Source organism: Falco biarmicus, chromosome 4 (genome assembly GCF_023638135.1).
Source record: "Falco biarmicus isolate bFalBia1 chromosome 4, bFalBia1.pri, whole genome shotgun sequence".
In the NCBI taxonomy this organism is placed as follows: Eukaryota; Metazoa; Chordata; class Aves; order Falconiformes; family Falconidae; genus Falco; species Falco biarmicus.
Genome location: NC_079291.1, coordinates 28,475,020 through 28,497,307, shown reverse-complemented (window position 1 = coordinate 28,497,307; position 22,288 = coordinate 28,475,020). Strand labels below are relative to the sequence as shown.

Sequence of the window (22,288 nt, the reverse complement as noted above, 5' to 3'; positions counted from 1 at the left end):
CTAATATTTATTCTCAGACTGAGTGCATTTGGCAAGTCTCTGTGGGATGCAATCTTTTGCAACAGAGTTGTCAGTACCTGAGAGTCCAAAAAAATCCAAGAGTGAAAGGGAGGAGAATTACCCTGGGCCCAAGCATATTAAAAATAATCATCGCCTAACTCTGTATCCCTCAAGAGCATCTTCCTGACTGTGTATTCTTCCCATGTGGGTGCTAGCCTGTCTTTCCTGAAGAAAAAGTTCTCAGCCGGGCATCTCACAGGTTTTGTTACTCTTATACAGAGTGGTTTTAGTTGGAGTTGTGGTTAATGGTGAGATGAGAGATGTTACACTGTCCTTTCTGCTGCTTTCGAGGCAGGCATTGGTTAGGGAAAGGGTGTTTCTGAATGACAGATGTCTTAAGGCTTCCTGCCTGCCGCATTTGGTCTCTTCTGGGTGTGCTCCCTTTTTTCCTCTGCCTGGCATTCGGGCGCCTCTGCTGTGAGCCGGGAGCGGGCAGGAGGGCAGCTCCGTGCGAGCTGTGGGTTCTGCATCCCACCACCCAGCGCGTCAGCCCGTGCACAAACCTCCCTCCTCCAGCTCCCCGCTTGCCTCTTGGACTCTTCTTATCTCGACTTTGCCCATCCCAAGTGCTTAAAAACGTGAGTCAAGAACCAGAAACCAAAAAATTGTCTAATGAAAAAATGAGGTTTGTGGAAAGGAAAACATCTTGTAAATTTGTCTTTTAGGCCTTTAGAGTTGACCTCTTCCAGATTCTCTGAAGAATTAAAGTTAGAAACTCAAAATACACAAAGGAAAGGGTTTTACTTGTTCGTACAGCCCCAGAGCTGGGTTTTAAAAAAAACACCATATACTGTAAAAGCTGCAATTAAATCTTAATAACTAACTTCACTACTTATCCCCTCACCCCAAAATCTCTTGAACACTCCGAAACAGAGAACAGCATGTTCTGGCCAGAGCATTTATAATACTCTTGCTCACAACTCAGGTATTTTCCTTCATTGCCTCTAAGTAAGACCTGAAGAGTGTATTTCCACTAGACTGGAAACACCATGTTGGCTGGAGAAACTGCTGGGTATAATGTATCAATCAAGGCAAGGTGAAATGCTCAGAAGTGTTCTGTGGTGGAAAAATGCATCTTTTCAAATCATTTAATGAGCATGCCTTATCATTAAGTTACCATAAATACAATCCCACTTTAATAAGCTGTTCTTATTTTGTGCAGTGCTTTTTAACTAAAAAACAAAACAAAGCACAACAAAACTGTAGAGAGATACCATGTATAAGTTATGCTGGCAAATAGGGATACATGCATACATATGTGTGTGTATACATGGTTTTTATATATAAAAATAAATCATAAATAAATATAAAAATGATCATGCAACATGGTAATATAAGTACTTGTTCAAATTGCAAAATGAATTACTGCTGGATTCTGTTTCCTTAAAGGCTGAAATGTTAAATGAATCTTCCAGCATGGATTTCCCCAAATTCCCACAAGTAACAAACTCTTACAAGGACTATTGATACTATTATTAAATGCCAGCTTGAGTACAAACATATATATAATTGCTTTGACTAGCTTTGGTAAATTTTTTTCATATAGTTAAGAATATGCCATAATTTGCTGAATTGAAATTGCTACCTCTTTGGTTTTGGTAAGGTAATTTCCACCTCTGCTAACGGAGTATAAAGGGTGTCAGCACATTTCTAAGTGTCTTCTGATCATAGTGAACGCTAATGAAGGACAGTGAAAGAGGCAGGGGAAATTCCAGATTATATTTTGCTGCTCGCATGCAGAATCAGTAGCCCTGGGAGGCCTATTTCATAAGAGGTTACTTTAGAAAACATTTCCCATACATGTCTATTGTCACGTACAAGACCTGTTTCTACCTGAGTTAGTCAAGAACAAATTTACTTAAGTGAACATCGGTCTTTGGATTCTAATTTACAAATTAACATCTTGAGTATGTGACATAGAAAATTATTAACTTGCCAAGCACCTTTTACAGAAGCAAATGATCAGACTGGTAGAAGTGAGTTATTAAATAACAAGCCTCACACTTTCCAAAATACAGAATTCTCTTAAGTCTCTCATAATTTAAAAAATACTTCATTTCCCTTATTAAATAAAGGTGACAGAAAGGGAAAATCAATGTGGCAACAGTGTATGGAAAAATCAGCCTGTCTTTGGTTTGCATAGTTCCTGTTTCCAGTATACTCTGGTGCTAATACTGTGCTTGATGATGGTTTTTCATGATTTCTATGTGATCTTGTTACAAAATGCAATATTCCGGGCAGCTGATCTGACATATATTTAATCAATGTTTATTAGTTTGTTTTGGGAACTACACAACTTTATCATGAGAATTACTTGGAGAGAAATAATTCCACTTTGCTTGTTTATCAGCACAATTTGCCTAACCTTCTTTTCTTGATTTCCTTAAACTACAAGTTAGATCTTTCTTAGATTATGATTCATAGGTCACTTGTGATTCACTGTTCAATTGCTTGGTATTTCACTTCAAAACTCAGAAGCCAAGTATTGGTTTCTGAGAAGTTTTATTTTTTGTGCATAAAAGCATGAAACCCAGATCCACCTGCCAGAAGATCCAGTACTCAACAGTATTCACATCCTGCTGATTATTTTTAATGGATGTTTATGCTTATATGCCACAATCTAGAATACATATTAATAGAAATTAAATTGTGGAGGGGAAACTAACTAAGGGTTTTGGGGAAGGAAAAAAACCAGCAGCCAGCTGAAAAATAATAGCTCTGTACTGAAGGTTTTTCTAGTTATAGAAACAGCAATGAATTTCTCAGTTGCTTCCTTTTTATGCAGCTAAAGAATATACTACTGTGATTATATTTTTTTTAACAGCAGTCTTTGAGTTAAATCTGATCACAGGAATTGTGCTAGAGAATTACTTTATCTAAATTAGTGCGTGTAAATGATGCATGCATGAGCACAAGAAATAATTTTGTATTCCTAACAGCCAATTGTACACTCAGACGAATGTTTGCATGCATAGTCACCCATTTGGAATCGGGCCTGAACTAAATTAGAATTAATACCATGGGCTGGTTCCAGGATTTAGCTCTCAAGTCTATTTATAATGATGTAATATACATTAAAAATATCCACCTCTGCAGAGGCTGTTCTCACCGCAAACCTGTGTAGCTGTAGCAATCACATGCCATCAGGTGAAACATGCGTGTTGGAGATAAGGGGCTGGTACAGCAGGTAGAACTGTCATCAGCACAAATTCGGTGCATGTGTAATGTGAAGGAACAGGCTGGGCTGTGTAAGAAGCAAGAGATAGGACTGCCCTAAGCACCTCTTCTTTTTCAAGCTCTTCCGCTCCACACTGCTTGAGCACTGGCTGTGCTAATGAGGAGATGGACTATTTCCAGGAGACAGCCACTTCAATTCAACCCCCCTGAGACAATAACATGCACTTTAAGAGTAATAATAGCCGCTAGCCGTTGTGGCCCTGGGGAATGGGATCTTGACATGCTGCATGACATTCAACAAGCATGCCTGATGTCTCATGTCAAGTCGAGTGGCCAGGCTTGAAGTGCAGTGCTGGAGGGAGAGGGGGCAAAAAAACCCAGTCTCCTGATTTAAAATGGATATTGCATCACTTTCATACTCGGCTTCTTCTGCAGCTTAGTGCTCCAGCCAGTCTGGTGGATGGGGATTTGGATGGAGTTTTTCATGTCCTGCCCCATCCCTCCATGCTCCCTCTCTGCACAGTGGCTGCTACAAGAGCTAGGCTTGTAAGAGAGGCCACTGTAGTGCCATCTGCCATCCCCTGTTCCCACTGGTGTTATCTGTCCCTTAATGGATCCACATCAATTGGCTGTGATCTTCAAGGATTCCGTGCTGTGTCCTAAGTGGTGAGGCCAAGCTGAGACTAACGTAGCACCAGCGCAGTCTCCTGTCGCAGGCCACGGGAGTGGCCTGTAGCATCCTCTGGCTGTGGTCAGACAACGCCATGGTCTTGAGAGGCGGAGCTAGTGTTCTAGTTTTAATTAATCTGGTGATTAGACTCTGACTAGCCCACACAGGACAGCAGCGTAATTTCATTTTCTGTTACTGGAAGGCAGTGCCAACTGTGCCTTCGGATCAACCGTATGCAGTTTCAGGGTTTCTTAATGTCAGAAGAGGGAAGACCACTCTTACTGTACCAAAGCATTTGTTTTAGGACAGCTAAGGAATACCAAAAGGATAGAAGAATACACCAAAGCAAGGAAATCATCCTGTGCAAAGAGTTATATTAAGAAAGAGGGGATTAACTGCTTGCTTTGAATCAAAGGAATAAGAATTGTGAATCTGATTTTTAATTTTTTATCACTGTGCTGTATTTGACTGGGATAGAGTTAATCTTTTTAATAGTAGCTAGTATGGGCAGTGTTTTGGGTTTGTGCTGGAAACAGTGTTGGCAATACAGGGGTGTTTTCCTTACTGCTGAGCAGCGCTTACACAGAGCCAAGGGTGTTCTGCCTCTCACCCCCCCCCACAGCGAGCAGGCTGTGGGGGGGACAAGGAGTCGGGAGGGGACACAGGCGGGACAGCTGACCCCAGGGATATCCCGTCCCATATGACGTTGTGCTTGGCATATAAAGCTGGGAGAAGAAGGAGGAAGGGAGGGCATTTGGACTTAGTGTTTTGTCTTACCAAGTGATGGTGATGCACGATGCAGCCCGGCTTTCCTAGGGATGGCTGAGCACCTGCCTGCCCATGGGAAGGGTGAATGAATGCCTTGGTTTGCTTTGCTTGCTTGTGCAGCTTCTGCTTTACTCACCTGTGAACTGTAACTGTCTTTATCACAACCCACGAGTTTTCTGCCTTTTACTCATCCAGTTTTCTCTTCCATCCTGCTGTGGGGGAGTGAGCAAGCGGCTGTGCGGGGCTCCGTTGCTGTCTGGGGTTAAACCACAACAGGCTGAGATAAGGACAGTTTAATAGGTAAAGCAAAAGCCCGCGTGCACAAGCAAAGCAAAATTCACCCCTTCCCATCGGCAGGCAGGTGCTCAGCCATCCCCAGGAGCACAGGGCTCCATCATATGGCACTGTTACTTGGGAAGAGAAATGACATCACTCTGAATGTCCCCCTGTTCTTCTTTCCCCAGCTTTATACGCTGAGCATGACATCATATGGTATGGGCTATCCCTTGGGTCAGCTGGGGTCAGCTGTCCTGGCTGTGTCCCCTCCCGACTCCTTGCACCCCCCCGCCTGCTCGCTGTGGGGTGTGGTGAGAGGCAGAACAGCCCTTGGTGCTGTGCAAGCGCTGCTCAGGACTAAGAACACCCATTTCTCAGCACTGTTTCTAGCAAAAATCCAAAACACAGGCCCACACTAGCTACTGTGAAGAAAATTAACTCTATCCCAGCCAAATCCAGCACTAATTGATGTTCTTTCAAGACAGATGACTCTGTGGTGTGAAATCTTGGCATGAGATGGAATGCCAATACTTTATCTTAGCTGCTAGATTAACCCAGGAATGAGTATACTGGAGTTTTTTTAATCAGATTGTTTAAATAAGATGATTGTTCATACATTGTCTTCAATACGAATAAGCCAAAGAAGTGTTGTATGCCTATGACATCCAGTAAAAATATTGTAATAGTACTACGTGGGTTATAAACATAGTCAAATCTTGACAAAGAGACAAATACCATATGATGGCTTATTTGTTGCCCAGATACTATTTTTTGTGTGTGTGTGGTAGTGGAGTAATCTCATCTTCAAGGTAATAGAACAATACTATAAATAAGTAGGTTGTTTAACAGGGCTTTTAAACTTGCGTTTCTGAAATCATGTTCATGCAACGGAGGTGGAATGAATAGAAGCATAAGGTGAGGCAAGCAGAGAGAATGTATTGCACCAGCAAAATGAGTCTTTGGATCCTGTGTAAGCACCGAATGTAGAGAACCGGGGCATGATCAGGAAGAAGTTGTGCGTGTAAGTACACATGCCTTTTTTGATCAAACTAGGCAGAGAAGCAATGACAGAAAATACCAAAGTAATTGTACAAGGGAGATTTCTTTAGGACAGCAATCACTGGACACTGGAAACATGTATGCAAAATTAATTTCAAGTTCAACACTTAATTATCCTTTATTCTTAAGGGGAACTTTTTCATCTGGAGTAGTAGTTCTACCTGACAGTGGTGGTGTTTAGGAGCTGGCAAGATGTTCTTCTCTTCCTTACTGGTTACATAATTTTTCTCTCTGAAAAGATGCTTTTTATTTTTTCTTGCTTTTCATGCGTTCTTTAGATTGCTGTAAGACTGGCATCCACAAAGAGACAGAAATGGATACTGTAGAAATCCTGAGGCCAGCTGCAGTTGGTTCAGGGACCTTGGCAAACTTGAAGAACCTGTAGCCTGCAGGGGTCATATGAACTAAAAGTTTGTAAGAAAAATCTTACTGGCTTCCTCATGGTACCACAGGTGTTTTATAAATAGAGGTGATCTTAAACAGGTCCAGCGAAAGCAGAAGAGGAAATCAATCTGTTCCTCAGGAAAAAAAAAAAAAAAAAAAATCGTTACAATGTTTGCTTACATTTTTGGGTGAGACCATCCTTCAGGTTCTCAGGGTTATAGAAATGATGAAATGTAAATAACTGCTGTTTTGGAAGAGTTTATACTCAGAAGTTATTTTGACTTGACCCTTGTTCTTAGTCCAGTATGGAAGGCAGAGATAGAAACATTCTTTTACTCATAGCTTTATTTTTCTGAGGAGAGTTTTAGTCGCTTAATTTCAGTTCTTAAAAGAAGGGAAAAAAGAAAATCTGCTGTCGCACTTATGGAAGTGTAAGACCTTGGTTTGATTTTCTTTTTAAATTAATCTACTGCCCCTTTTATAGGGTAAGGTAAGAGTAAACGGGTCTGATGTTTATAATTTACAATAGAAGCTTGTTATTGCTGGGCTTACTGCTTGCTTTTTATTTCATCTTTCCTCTGCCACCACCCCACCCCCAATTAAATGTAAGCTGCAGTTTGCAGATGCTGATCATTGCACTGAGCAATTGGGGGAAGACGCTGCCAGCACTGCTAATATAGTTGGATGTTTCTGTGTCACAATTCATTGGATAAGTTGAGGAGATTGCCAGCCCCGGAGAGGTCCAGCAGCAATTTGTTATACTTGAAGCATGCTGCTTTGCAGACACAGGCTTTAGTGGTTGGTTGCAGTGAGAGGGGAGTAATGGCATTTAGGCAGTGCTAAATGAAGTTTTCTGTCTTGTACCTTTTCCCACTGTAGGTCTAATAGCTTTAACATTTGCTTGAATACAAAATTCCGTAATACTTTACTGTGTGACTATCACATGTGCTGTTTGCTCATGTCTTCTTTATTCCCTCATCTCTTTCTGCTCTAGCAAAAGGATGCTTCTAGATAGACCCTGAAATTGCATTTGCGAGTACAGGGTTATAGAGACAAGATAAGGGATGCAAATGCTGACTTTTCACTCATGCCTGTTTCTTTAGGAGATAGGTCTGGTTTCCTTGTGCTTAACATTTACAGCTCGTTCAGCAGTAAATTTCATTTGGTAAGCATTAACTCATCTGCAGATGTTAGAATTCCAGTGATCCTTCAGAAATGCTGTTCAGATCCAAGTTTATTTCACAAGTGGCTGATGGACTGTGTTAAACTGTTTTTCTACTTAAGTCAGTGTTCTGCCAAGTATCTACATCACTAGGAAAATCACAATTGTCAGGGAGAGACTGAAGACTTGAAGCCAGTTCCTTTAACCAGTTTATTATAGTATATTGCGGGCAGTGGAGCAATGAGAAATTACTCCATCTGAAGCTGTGGTGGTGTACACAGTTCCACCTCATCAGGCAAAATGTTTTCAACTTGGGCCGGTGCTGAGTGGCAGAGCTCTAGGAGGAGTTTGGAAGCTGCTGCTCCTGCAACTGGCCTAGAACTTGCAGAAGTCTTTTGTGCCCAGCAAACAGCCAATGCCTGTCATCAGCATGAAATTCACTTTGTAAGAAAAAGCGGAACAAGTAATCAAAATTACCTATGGACACTTCTCCTGGAAAATACCACCTCTAACCAAAATGTTAGGTAGAAACAGACATATGCGTCGTTTCACCATATACGAGAAAGGGATAACTGATGCTGGTGTTGTAGAAACGTCAACTCTGAGACCTTTCCTACTGGTGGCAATAGTACCAATTTGCTTTAGTTTTCATTGTGTGCTGTCAGTAGCTGTAGTGTTACATACATAGCCAAGAAGTTTGGTGAACAGCCTGATGAAATCCCGAGGAGGAAGGAGAGCTTGCTGGAAAGCCATGTTTCCCAGAGGCTTGTCAAAACAAGAAGAATTCGGTGCTCTTTCATAACTTGATGTGTCTGTTGAGGGTAGGGAATGGCTGGGAATACACTGATTGGTTGAGATGGGCTCTGCAGGAGAAGCTCATTGTCTGGTGTTTCATTCCCTGGGGCCTCAGTTATTGCAATATCCTTTGTGGGAGTGGACATGCCTCACTTTATATCTATCCACAGTACTGCTGGAAGCATCCTCTAACTACAGAACATGTTCTTCTGACTGTATTTTCTCTCTCTGCACCCGTTTTGCTTTGTTTCTCCTGTTTCTGCAGAATATTTCAAACAGTGGCTCATCTTCAGAGGAATTAGTGACCTGTGGATACCCTTCCGACCATCTTTCCTTCCACACCAAAAGTTCAGCACCATTGTTGGTCAGCCATCATGGCCAACATCCTGGAAGGCTTGTCCACCTTCCAGTTAATTTTCAGGGCTCTTCCTTGCTGCCCTTCCTGCTTGTCCGGCAAAGGAAAGCGGTGTCATCCTGCCTGCCTCCTGTTAAAACTCCTTTTTGTAATGCCCATAGAAACCGTGGTGAACCGTTGGGGTCTGGCCTGAGACTACAGCTTACTATGGTAGTGAACACTGTCTCATTTTCTTTTCTGTCTCTGTTCATCATGAGGTCTTAGTGGGCATGTGTTTGAGATGTCACCTTGTTGGGGACAGAAACCATGGGGTTTGTTCTGTGCTCATACGTCTCCTTCCTTCATGGGGGGTCTTGGTTCAGGACCTAGCTTCTGAACTTCATCTTCATATATCAGCATTTAATCACATAAAGGTTTGAATTAGAAGTGACCTATAAAGATCACCTAGTCCAGTCCTCAAATAATATCATTTATAATGTAACATTTATAATTCATGTCAGCTATTTGTTGTTAATATTGCTATCTGATGCACTTGAAGACTGGGCTGCAAGTTGACAACAATGCAATAGGTTTGCAGATTAGGAAATGGAAGATCTCACCTGAAAATGGCAAGACGATGTTGATGTCTCTTTAATTTGCCTTTGGCATAAAACAATGAGAGGTTTCATTTTACATTAATATGTACAGATTTTGTGCCTTTACTTGAAAAAGCTGGAGTGTTTTCCACAACAGATGTAACTCTGATTTTGAGCCAGATTTCAAGGCAACTGAGGTTTGTCTCTGGGCAATTAAAATCCTCAATTAACATATTAATTATTTTTCTAATGACATTATAGTCGTGGTTTTTTTTGTCTACTGAAGGGAAAAGAAAATGTCTAATTTGTTTACTGGTTTGTGAGATATTTAGCTAATTTACACACGAGAATTTGTTAGTATTTGACTTGCAGTCACAGAACTGAACATTTATTCTAAGGGATTTTATGTTTCCTGCTGTAGTGAGGTGGTTAAAATAGTGGCTGCAGCTAGCAGGTGCAACTAGCAAAACTGAAAAATACAGGAGGTCTTTACCTGTTTTCACTTGTTGAGATAGAAGGAACAAACATTTGTAGCATAAATAACAAGTACTACCTTTCTTCCTCTGATCTTTATAAAAACTGAAAAACCTTTCATATATCAATCTGTGGAGGTTAAAAGAAGTCATTCTGATATCTTCAATGTCATTTTGATTCCTTCAATGCAAAGATAATACTTAAACCATGCAGCAGGCAGCTGTTAATTAACAGCATATTGGGGCTGATGCTGGCGGTGGCCAAAGAAGGGAGTGACGGAGGAACAGAAAAGCATATCCACAGGAAGAACATACCTGCTTTTCTGTTCTTCTCAACAGAATTGTTTATTGGCAGAGCAGCTTGTTGTCTCTTCTGTTAGCACGGCCGAGTGCAGCGCTCCATCTCGGTCTGAAGTGGTTGCTCAGTATTTGGCAGCAGGCTGTGGTGCCAGATCGGCCCCTGTGCATACTGAGCCCCGGTAGTCACTATCTCTGGAAAAAGGCTGTCGACCGCTGAATGAAATATTTTTTCAGCTTTAGATGGGCTTTCTTGTAAAGACTGAGCTGTTATTAACCAGCGCTGCACATCATGACTGGAGTTCTGTTGGGCTAGTTACTACACAAACCACCTCAAGGCAGTGAGCAGTTCCCGGGCTGAGAGCACGCAGTACAGAAAGCGTGGGCAGCAGCGGGAGGCAAGGGTGCTGCGGAGATGTGGTCACATACAAGTAGGTGCGCGCACACGTATGTAGACATGTAAAACAGGCATTGATTTTAGCTGTTTGCATGCCAGCTTTACCATCATCAAGGTTTTATTTTTTTATTTCCTAATAAATCATTTTATTTCCTGAACATTTACCGCAAAAAGTGGTTTTGAGTAGGGATTTGAAGCAAGATGGCAGGTACTGGCAGGATACGTGTCTCAGGATCACTTCAGGCCGGGCATGGCATGGCATGCATGAAGATGATAGTAATATACTTGTATGATAAGCAGAAAACCCAGAAGGTACCCAGACACTACCTAAAAGGCAGGATGGGGCCGGGGGCAGGTGTCTGCTGCAGAGACCAGCAATGGCTTCTGGAGGGAGAGGGACAAACTGGAATGAAATGAAAGGTGGAGGAGGAGCAGGGCAGATGAAGTAGTAGCAGAAACAAAGGAGGTAAGAAACTTGAGGGGAGATGGTTCAAGGCACTGCTGGGCTTGTCAGAGCTGGACAGCAAACCAGAAACCTCCACGTTAAATGATGGGTGGTGAAAGAGATGATGTTAGAAGAGGTGAGATATATAAAAACAGAAATCGGGGAGGTAATAAACATCAATTGAATCAACTTGAATTCACCAGTGTTTACAGAAGGAGAAATAAGCTAGGAAAACTCCACTGCCAAGTGGACTCTGCTCCCTACTTTTCACTTTTCTCCTGGATCACCCTAATCTCATACAGAGAGCTCAGAAGAGACTGCTCATCTTCTGTGGATGCAGGGCTGATTTGGTTGGAAAACCTCTGTTGTTTCCAGCCAGAAAATGAATGGGTACTCAGCCCTCAACAGAAACAGCAAAGCTCCTGTGTTTAGGTGTTCCTCTCACCTCTTTATCATACAGGCTGAAAACACGATACTACTGATTTCCCTGGCCTTTGAGATGATGTGTTTGTGTATGCATTTATTGAAATAAGTGCTTTTTAGACTTTTCATGCGCTAGCAACTGGCAGATGAAGTCACGGACTTAGGAGGGGAGGGCAAATGCTGTATGAGTGCCATGTGAAAACCATATAAAAGTGCCAGGAAACGTGCAATCTGCATGTAAAGATGGGAGTTCATAGGTCACCAGAGACAGACAAAAAAGAAATCCAGGAAACGGTGTTCATCAGAGCGATGATAGTCTTTCTGATCACAGGCTCTCCAATTTACCTGAAGTGCACTTCAACTGCAATTACATTTCTGAAGCACTTCGTTTAACATAAATGTACCCCTGAGTAAATCTATTTGGATGTAAGATAGCGCTTTTCCTATCTATTGCTATGAAAGTTTGAACGCATATGGGCACACGTGCCGCTCGTCCCGGGGCAGGGGTGTGAATGCGCGGCGGGTGGCCAGAGCCCCGGCCACAGCGCGGCACTGGAGCTGCGCTGCCTGGTGGGGTGTCTGGGGCTGGCCAGGCTGATGGCAGCTGGGGCTTCTGTCAGGCTTGCTGTCAAACCCGAGCGACGTTGCTCTTTCTGGATTGAATGGGTGAAAGTATCACGACACATCCTATCGCCATGCAAAAAATGCTTCCTGTGACTTAGCATAGGTTTTGCATGATGTGCGAGACAGGCAGTTGAGGTAGATAGTTATATTTGTTTATTTTTGCTTCCCGTTCACAAATGAAGTGACTTGAGGCCGGCAATGCTGAGGTGCTTTGAGGGAGGAGGGGGGAGAAAACTTTTTTGCAGCACCTTGGGGTTGCGCTGTCTGCTGCAGCTACACTCAGCACAGCAGGAGGCGGCAGGGGGTGCGTGTCTGGAAGCTCTTCCTTGTTCCAGAGTTTTGCTTTGATCATGCAGCATCCCTGGTCTGCCTAACCTAGTGGTGTGATGTGGGTGGCTTTGAAGGTAGGAATGGAGCTGTGGGTTTTTTACGTTGCCTATGGAGAATGAAACTTTCTTTCCATGAAAGCTACATTAGAATTGGATTAGAGAGAGACCTGTACTTTTATCCCAAATCACTAACAGCAGAGACATTAAGGAGAATGCTGTAGTATATAACTTTTTGCTGTGGGCAAAGCTATTAAGTCTAAAACCAGCTTCTGTGTGACTGAACAAAACTCACGGTGGCTGTGGTTGTGAGACGTGGTTTTACAGTGGTGCTTGTTTGGAAGACTTCTTGTTGTGTGCACTCCTAACAGCTGAAAAAAGTGCGTGTGGATTAACTTCTCTGAAATTGTCTTTCAAGATGATGTGGCTCTTTGCCCAACTTTGAGATCACCCTGCTTTATATCCCCATAAATACGCTTTTTCAATAAAAGCAAAGAGTCACTAGACTCTAGGCAGCCAGTAAATTTGGAACTAAAACGGATTACGTCCATGAGATTTAGTGACTTCTGAAAGGTGGAGGGAGTTGACCAAACAATGTGTACTTTTGTTTAATTTCATAGCTATTATCTGTTTTGAAAGCCTTTTAATCTCAGGGGGGTATGATCAAATGACATTGTATTGTTTTATAAGTCTTTTTTTAGCTGAGCTTTTCTAAACAGCAGCAGATCTCCCTAAATTCATTACTTGCCTTTTGCCTTTGTTCTGTTCTCCATTTTTGTGATGCTCTTGAATTGACAATGGTAGTGGTAGTTTCGATCATGTTGTTTGTAAGACTTTTCTTCTTGCCTTCTCAACTGTGTTGAGCACAGAGCAGAAACCGATGGCGGGGGTGGGTGTTAGGGTGGGATGAGGAGCTGGGGGCATTGGGCTGTCTTGATGCTGAGGTGCTTTCCCTGCTGGTGCTGCGGAGAAGCTGTAAACCAGCGTGCCCTGGTCGCAGAAGAGAAGGGGAGGAAATTAGTTGAAATACAGACACCATAAACATTGATGTTGTGGTTGAATTGTGGATGTCTTTCACTTTCGTTTATTATTTATTTGAAGTTTTATTATTGCATGTTTGGAGAGACTTTTGTCCTTGTTGATTAGCTCATCTTGATTAAGATTGAAGTTTCTTTTTTTCATCCCTTCTCTCTGTATGATTTTGTGACAAGTGGTTCTTTTAAAAGTGGTTGAGGTAGGTAGAGAAGCAGAATTTTGCTCATTGTATTCTGCGGTCTGATCATGGACTGTCTGGGCTATGTTGGATACACGGTCAACTCCAGTATGGTACACTGAAATTTACTTCCTTTGTCGCTGGTCCCTGTGAATATCCAAGTTTATCACTAAATTGATGGGAAGCAGAAATGCTGGTTGGCTGCAAACCCTATAAGCTCACTCAGTGTGAGGATTTTGCCATGAAGCTGAAGATCCACTGATGGTGTCTTTTGTTATCTTTCATTTTCTTCCTAAGTTAAAAAAATATGCTGCTTAATCTTATAAAGTCTGAAAAGTTTGTTGTAGTTAATGCCATTTTTTTTTCTTTTCTTTTCTTTTCTTTTTTTAACACCTGTATTGCAGCATTGAAGTGTGTGACAACATCTAGCTCTGCTGGAACATAACGTAGTACACTGTTAACATGGGTAAGATATACTCAGTACGGAACAGTGAAACAAATCAATCAATAAAATGTTGGCAAAGACAGGGAGGTTTTGGTGGAAAAAACAATGTTTTAAAATGTCGCTTATGTTGGTTATGGGATACATGCTGAGTTAACCTCATTGACCTTTTCCCCAGGAATTGATGCGCTTACAATTGGCGGGTCATTATGCTGCTCCACCTGTGTAGTGTTAAGGTCAGTGTGTTTTTCTGATTATAAAAACCATTCATACCATTCCATTATAAATTCACTACCATTCATATAATGGAATGTGCCAAAGCTCAGAGCTGGTTGCAGCTGCCCCCGGTCCATGTTTAAGATCAAAGTGGTTCAGGTAATTTGAGCACCTTTTCAACAACATATCTAATCAAGCTTCATTTGAAGTGACTATTTGTTGTTTATGTTTTGGTTTTTGGTTGGGGGTTTTTTTGGGGTTGTTTTTTTTTTTTTTGTAACCTTTTAAGCATCCATCTGATGTCAGTGTTGGTTTTGTGTGGCCTGCCCAAGAATTCTTACTGAATCAGGACATGGTAATTATAACATCATAGCAAGGAGGTCCTGGGAGCAGCAGGCAACTGTAACATTGCAGTTGCACGCATCCATGCGTAGGCAAAGCACAGAATGCATCAACCGCTCACCTTCACAAGGCATTTTCTGAAACCTGCAGCTTCTAACTATGAATTAATTCTGAGTCATCACAATGCACAAATCGGCCATCACAGTAGACACTAATGTGTGAGATGCAGGAATGTATGACTGGCACTAACCACTTACTAGGGGAACCTGTGAGATTTTGTGCATGCATAACACACTGCTGCTGTACGCATCTTCCTGCACAGCTTAGTCTTCTGAACTGTCATGCGTTATCAAAGAGAGCCAGAATGTGCATTAAAGCTTATCTAGTGTTATTTCTGTTCACCGAAATGTTGTTATGGTTGGGGCTGTTGTTTGTGTGTTTGCTTCTACATTATTCTTTGTTACTAATCATAAAAATAACTTTAATTCTGTCAAGAGTAAGAATTCAGTGAACAGCCATGTATGTAATAGGTCATTGTGTTCTTCCAGTTTCATGAGGACGTATCCTTTCTGAGTTAAGCTTTGCACTTTGCAGTAGCCAGCGAGAGCCTGGGGCGCTGGCGGGGTTTTTTGGGGGGGTATTTGGAGCCCCTGTGCACGTTAAGCAGTGCTGTAAGTGCTGAAGAAATACATGCAGCCACTTGGTGATGTCAACTGAGAATTTGCGTGACTGTGTCCAATAACACTCCTCCTTTCGTCTCTCTGTAGCTGCAAATGTATTCTACGCTGAATAATGTGAAATTTTCCTGTATGTATGTGCTATGTATAGTGCATACAGTCTCACAAAATGTGGTGAAGACTCATGGGAAAACTCTTTGGTGAAAAGTAATCCTTGAATGTTCTAGCTTATGGAAACTGTTCACGACCTGACATTTCACATGACAATAATTTGAATTTTGCAGCTTTTGCATCAGGTAAGTACACCTTCAGATGTATTTGGCAGTTTCTTTTTTTACGCTGGAAAGAAGATGTATTTCAGTTAGGCCCCAGTCTAAAAACTAAATGAAATATCCCCCCAGAAAGGTAATGCAGGTCACTGTAGGATTGTATCTTTTTTCTCAAGTGAAAAGTCTCGACGAGCATGTTTAGTAGCAGAAGGGATATCAAAAGGATGAAGAATAGAATTTTAGTAAAGCAGAGGGCATAATACCTGTTTAACTTATGAGCAAATTCAAATCTTACCTGAGTGCCAGAAGGGTCTGTTTTGCAGGATTTTCAAATTCAACTGTCGTGATGATTCTTCCTAAGTTTTAAACAAGTGCGTCCCTCACTGCTACCTAAATGTCTTAATGATTTTGGGCCCTTAAATACAACACACAGGAGATCCTGGAGGTTGTATTAAATACCTCCCACCAAGAATCCTGCCAGAAATAGGTAGCAGGAAGTAAGTAAATTAACTAACCTGCTGCGGCACACTCAACTGGCCTGTGATGCTGTGTCTCGTCAGGGGAGTCTTCTGATTAAGACAAATTTGGTCCTCAGACTATATAGACAGCTGTCTTTGGATGTACCAAAGTGGTGCAAATCCTAAGTACTTGTCGTAGTGCTGTCTATTAGACGTATCGTCTACCTCTTACTGACAAAATCCATTAACTGAAAGTGCAGCTTTGGCTCTGTGGCTGCCACTCTCCTCTATGTATGGAGGAAAAAAACCCACCAAACCAACCCACTTTTTAAATTGAAGAAAGTAGTTTCTCAGTCCCCATCCCCGTGTCCCCTCTCCTCATCCTCTATGGAAAATGTGTTGAACTAAGTTTGTAACAATACTTAAAGTGGTTTCTGGATACTGTTTTCTCCTTTACTGTTGTTATTAGAAAAAACCCCACTTTGTTTCAGTCTCAATATGGACTACTTCAGGAAAAGCAAACTACATGCACGATTCAGCCTGTGGCCATGAACAGTATGTACCTGCAAGGGCATTTACTTGACCTTGCCGATAAGCCTTTTGAGTTGCGTGTAGGCATTTGAGATAAGTGCCAGTATTTGTTGGCAGTGTGAAGACCTGACAGGTACAGGGAGTGCAGGACCCTTCCAAATCCTTGGGAAAGCTGGAGCACTATTCACAGCCCTGTGTTTAAATACCTAATTTAGCTTCTTGCATTAGTTTCCCTGCATATACCCTGTATAGTCAGAGTAATGTTCCTGGTGATATTTCGGAGCACCCTTTTCTTTCCCTTAAATGAATAACCAATATGGAAAAGTTGGCCTCATTCCAGCACCCAAATCTCAATGCAGGCTGTAAAAGACTGGAGTGAAAAGGTAGAATCACAACCCCACCCGCCGCCCAAAAAAAAAAATAAAAAATTATGGCACCACCAAAATAAGTTTCTCAGTTGGAAAGGTGTTAGTGCTGTAGTACATGGTGGCTCCTGAAAGTAATTTCTAGCTTTTTAAAGGTCTTTTCTAGAGGAGATGAAGAACAGCACGTTAACCTTTTGCTTTGGATTTAGTCCTTCACTGGGGAGGAGGGCTTACATTGATCTGTTGCTTATAAAAAAAATCAGCTCTTGTATGAGCATTACATCGTATTTGGTTTATCTGTGGCTGCTGTAGCACATGTGCTTTTTGTAGTATGCCGGGTGTTTACATCAGTAAGACACACAGCAATGATTTTTTTTTAAAAAAAGCCTTTAACTAGAGTTTATCATATGTGGCATTCATCCTTTTAATCATACAGGTTATTTATGGAGAAAAGTTCTATTGGTGTTCCTATGCCAAACATTGTTAGTGTAGACCACTTACCTGTGGTTTATTTAGGACTCAACATACAGAAACCTTTCAAACATTCTTTGGCATTGTAGTTCTTGAGCAAAATCAAATGATTAAAAATACCAGTGTTAGAATTTTTTTTATAAAACAGCACACATAGGTAAGAACCTGTACTGACAGCTATTTCCAAGCAGAAAACATTCCTGCATATCCAAAATTTTTGCAACCCCTTTGTTTTATACTGTACCTTATGCAGTCGCATTGCCTTTCTTTTTGCTAATGATAACCAAAAAGACTTAAAGATTGCCTCTAAAACTTTGCAGCTCTTCTCGTAGGTTTTCCTGATAAGCCAAAGAACCGATAGATCTACCAAAACCTATTCGGCTGCTAAAGGGATGGTGGTCGCCAACCTGCAAGCATCAACAAAATCCTCCGCCTTGCCCTGCAGATTCAGCTGGGTGCTGGGGTCCCGTGGGGGGAGAAGTGTTAGGAGGTGAGGTGGAGCTGAGAACCAGATCCCCTGCTCTCCTAATGTCTTTTTAATTAGAGTAATATAAATATTGGCTGGGATGATAGTTATGTCTTAATGGAGGAATTAAGAAATAGATTAATTTCTGGCACAATTCCCTCTTCCTGTTTACGTCAGTCCCTATTTCCAGCACCAGTTTAATTGAAGGAATGATTCTCTGTGCTTATTATCTGTCAGCCTTGTAAGGGAATAACTGTACATTTGGGAAAGCACAAGGGGGTTTACAGGCACCAGCAGAAGCAGAGACATGCGTTAAAAACCAGCATGACTGAACACCAGTCATTCAAGTTGTTAGGAAAAGAGCACTTGCAAGGAAATTTGGTAAGCTTGCTATTCTTCCCATTATATCATGGAAGTGGAAGGCTGTGAAGATGGGGCTTTCCAGCAAACCTTGAGTATTTAGGAATTTAAAAGAACCCCAAATGACCCAGTGGGACAGGATCGGCTTCAAAGTCAGTGGAAGTCAACAAGAGTTTTTCCATCACATCCAAGACATGCAAGATCTGGCCTAGGCTAAAATCACTTCAGAGGAATGGAAGAGTTTTTCAGGGATCCGTACCCACATGTGCAAGCCTGCAAGCCATCGTCTGTACTGGAGAACCATGCATTGATGGCATTGGAAACAATATTTGCACTGCGTGCCTTTTGGAGTCTTGATGCTGTTTTAAAATCTCTTGTTGCTCTGCTGGCCGTTGTCAGCTGGAAGCTCATGGGCCTGAGAAAAAAAATCTGCAATTGAAAAAAAAAAAAAATAAAAATCTGGGAAAAAATCTGAGATAAAAAGCTTTATAACTTCTTTTGGTAAAAGACAAATATACTTTTAACTTTCAGCATTTCCATACTGGGCACTTGCATTGCTTCCATAGTATTTTGCAGGTTTGCTGCTTGAATGACATGTAGAAACACTTTTGACATGCACAAATATTTTGATTTTATGGGGAAGTTTAAGTCTGCTCTCAATGTGGCCCATCTCTTCAAAGCCATCGGAGAAACTGGCTGAAAAAATACATTATTTTGTGAAATTCTGTATGATAACAGACTAATTAAAATCAACAAATATTTCATTTTATTAATATTAAATCCTTTGCAGAGCTAGTTGCATAATGAAAAAATGATTCTGCAATACACTGGGAAAGCTTCATCACGTAAGTTATCTCTGACTTATGTGAATATATACTTTACTTGCATTGGGAATTTTAAAATAAAAAATATAAATGCAATATATATTTTTTTTGTACATTGCAATTTAAAATAGTCCATTCTTTATGACACTAAGGTTTCACCTCTATGAATTTCTTTGCTTCTTGAAGAAAAATTATACACTTGATGCCTCCTTTAACATGGAAGAAAAAATCCACAGCAGATTTGATATTAAGCTGAAAATCTGTCACAAAATCCACACAGAAAATATGAACGTATTTTGTTTCATTTGTAACTAAAATTTTCCATCAGAATGTGAACACACTGGACTGTATACAGACAAAATACTAATTAGGGAGAATGGAGCTGGAACGGGAATAGCGTTGGGTTATGTATAAGATCAGGTCCTGTTCCTGCTGGAGTTGCTTTGATCAGATTTCTGCTATGTTTTTGTAACGGCTTTTGAAATACCATAACACCTATTTCTGCAGACCTGTAGACATAAGGAGATTCCCTTATGTGAGTAATCAATTCAATTAGCGAGGCTGTGTATAAATTTTTTTATAGCCTGTCTTCCTGGGGTGATCAGACCTCTCTGCTTCTCTCTGTCACTCCCTTACTTAATTACTCTTGAAGCCGTTGGCAATTTCAAGTGAAGCGGAGAGGAGTACTTGTCTTTGAATTAAGTTTCTACAGGTCTCAGGGAGAGTTGCTGGGGTTGTCTGTACCTTTGCTTTGGGTCTGTTTTTGCAGTGGACAGCAGGAAGCTGGGGCTTTAGCAGAGGTTTGGTGGTGATGGGTAGAGCTCTGCAGGAAACAGCTTTGTTAATTCCACTGCTTACAGGCTGTTTGTTTCCAAGAATGCTTTCTGAATCAGACCGAAATGTCTTTAATGCAAACATCCAGCTTCTGATTAGAGGTTAGGAAAATACAGCAATCGAGTTAATTTATCACTGGTATTGAGAGGAAAAATACCAGAAACGTCGGTACGTGGTCATTAAGCTAATGTGTTACAAGTGATAAATCTGTCGTATTAGTGTAATTTCTGTTTGTGGGTCTTATGCAGTGGTGGGTTGACCCTGACTGGATGCCACGTGCCCACGAAGCTGCTCTGTCACTCTTCCCTTCTCAGCTGGACAGGAGAGAAGATACAATGAAAGGCTCATGGGCCAAGATAAGGACAGGGAGATCACTTACCAGTTACCATCATAGGCAAAACCAGACTCGACTTGGAGAAATAAGTTTAATTTGTTACAAATCAAATCAAAGTAGGATGACGAGAAATAAAACTAAATCCTTGAGACACCTTCCCCCCACACACACTTCTTTGGCTCAGCTTCACTCCCAACTTCTCCGCCTCCTCCCTCCCAGCAGCTCTGGGTGATGGGGAACACGGGCTACTGTCAGTTCATCAGACCTTCTCTCTGCTGCTCCTTTCCCCTCAGAGGCAGGACTCCTCACACCCTGCTCTGCCCCAGCCTGGGGTCCCTCCCAGGGGACACAGCTCCCCATGAGCTGCCCCAGCTGAGCCCTTCCCAGGGGCTGCAGCTCCCCATGAGCTGCCGCAGCGTGGGCCCCCCTCAGGCGCAGCCCCCCGGGCACAGCCGGGGTCCCCCCTGGGGGCACCAGACCTGCCAGCAAACCTGCTCCAGCCTGGACTCCTCTCCCTACGGGTCACAGCCTATTCTGGGCATCCACCTGCTTTGGCGTGGGCTCCTCCCCAGGCTGTAGGTGGGTAGCTGCTCCGCCTTGGGCTCCTTGGGCTGAGGGGGACATCTTGCCTTGGTCTTCACCATGGTCTTCACCATGGACTGCCAGGGAGCCTCTGCTGCGGTGCCTGGAGCTCCTCCTGCCCCTTCCTGCGCTGGCCTGGGGGCTGCAGGGCTGTGCCTCTCAGAGTCTTACTTCTCTCTTCCAGCTGCTGTTACACAGTTTTGTTTTCCCTTCCTAAATATGCTGTCCCAGAGGCACTGCCACTGTGGCTGGTGGGCTCAGCCCCGGCCAGTGACGGGTCCCCCTTGGGGCCAGCAGGCATGGGGGAAGCTTCCAGCAGCTTCTCATAGGAGCCACACCTGTAGCCACCCTGGCTACCAAAACCTTGCCATGCAAACCGGCTACATACAAATGAATTCTTACAGTGCTTGAGGATCCTTAATGGAAATACCTATTCAAAAGTCAAGTTTTAACCTCACTGATGTTCTAGTTTTACTGCCGAAGGTTAAGCCAAATAGTGTTTTATCCAGCAAGTAACACTATCAGTTTAAAAGTAGCATCTGTGGACCAATGCGTGCATCGTTGATTTGTGCACAGTACTGGGCAGTAGGTGGTTTCTGTTGCCCGCAGGCGAGCAGGACAGAGTCCCATGCCAGGGCATCCGCCGGGGTCAGGCTGCTGGCGTGGCCGCAGCTTTGCGTGGTACTGTGCGTGGCGCTGTGCGTGGCTGGGGCTTCCTTCCAGAACTCGGGTTTGACAGTTGCTGAACTGAATAGCTTTCCAACTTGTTTACTTGTGCAGGCTTCTATAAATGCTAGGTAATTAAACTGTAGACTGTCATTACAATGCCCTAGAACCTAATTCTTGATGGATTTAGGACATTTTCTTGATAGAGGGGTTGTTACCAGAAAAATAGGTTAAAAAATGTCTCCTTTGGGCCTTACTTTAAGTGCAGTGTTAAAAACCGTGATTGCTGCTTTTCTGTGAGGTTTCAGTGGCACCAAAAAAGCATTGGGTTAAGTCTAACTAATGGTCCTCATTAAAATTAAATGAAAAACTATGGCTTGAACTTTCATTCAGAACCATCCTTGTGCTTTTGTCTGTGTGTGAGTGAAATACAACTTTTCTGGTCACCTTTGCAGCTGTTTTGAAAACTCTCGTGAGACCTTCTGAACACAGGACTACAAACTCTTTTTCAACGGGAGTAGAAGAGAAAAAAGTGAATCAGAACCTGATGCAGTAATGTGAGCTGGCTTACGTGCCTGTACATATGATTGTGTGACACAACGTAGTAATATCTAACTGTTGTGTTATGGGTGTACTAGCAGCCAAGTAAGTGTGGGTGAAGTTCAGAAATACTGTCACAACAGGACTGGGCCACCTCTATGTGCAGGTCCAGTTTCTCTTGATGGTAGTCAGCGGGCTTGTCTCTCTTCTGCAGTTGTATTTGGTTGGAGGAGCCTGCACCAGTTTGCTTTCTTCATCTACTTGATCTAGCTTTCCTCCAGTTGTTCTGGGTGGTTTCTGCTTGGAAAATCTGCTTTTTGCCCATACTTGTTTTCCAGGGGAAAATTACCAGGTATCCTTTCATCTAACCTTGGCTAGCTGTTCCCCAGAGAATCTTCAACACATACCTTAGAACTGTTTTACAGTAATCCA

At 42.3% G+C, this 22,288-nt stretch overlaps 1 protein-coding gene across 2 annotated transcripts in view; it reads left to right on the top strand.

The window, feature by feature from the left end:
- The window catches only part of HECW1 (HECT, C2 and WW domain containing E3 ubiquitin protein ligase 1), a 258,174-nt gene that overhangs the window by 49,546 nt on the left and 186,340 nt on the right, over window positions 1-22,288 (top strand). Inside the window, exon 2 of one of the 2 annotated variants that reach the window (XM_056337049.1) lies at window positions 14,100-14,157. The exons of the other annotated variant lie outside the window; for it this stretch is intronic. Within the exon in view, the coding sequence (XP_056193024.1) occupies window positions 14,131-14,157 (27 nt within the window). The 5' untranslated portion in view covers window positions 14,100-14,130. The remainder of the gene's footprint in view (window positions 1-14,099; window positions 14,158-22,288) is intronic. 2 annotated transcript variants of the gene reach the window in all.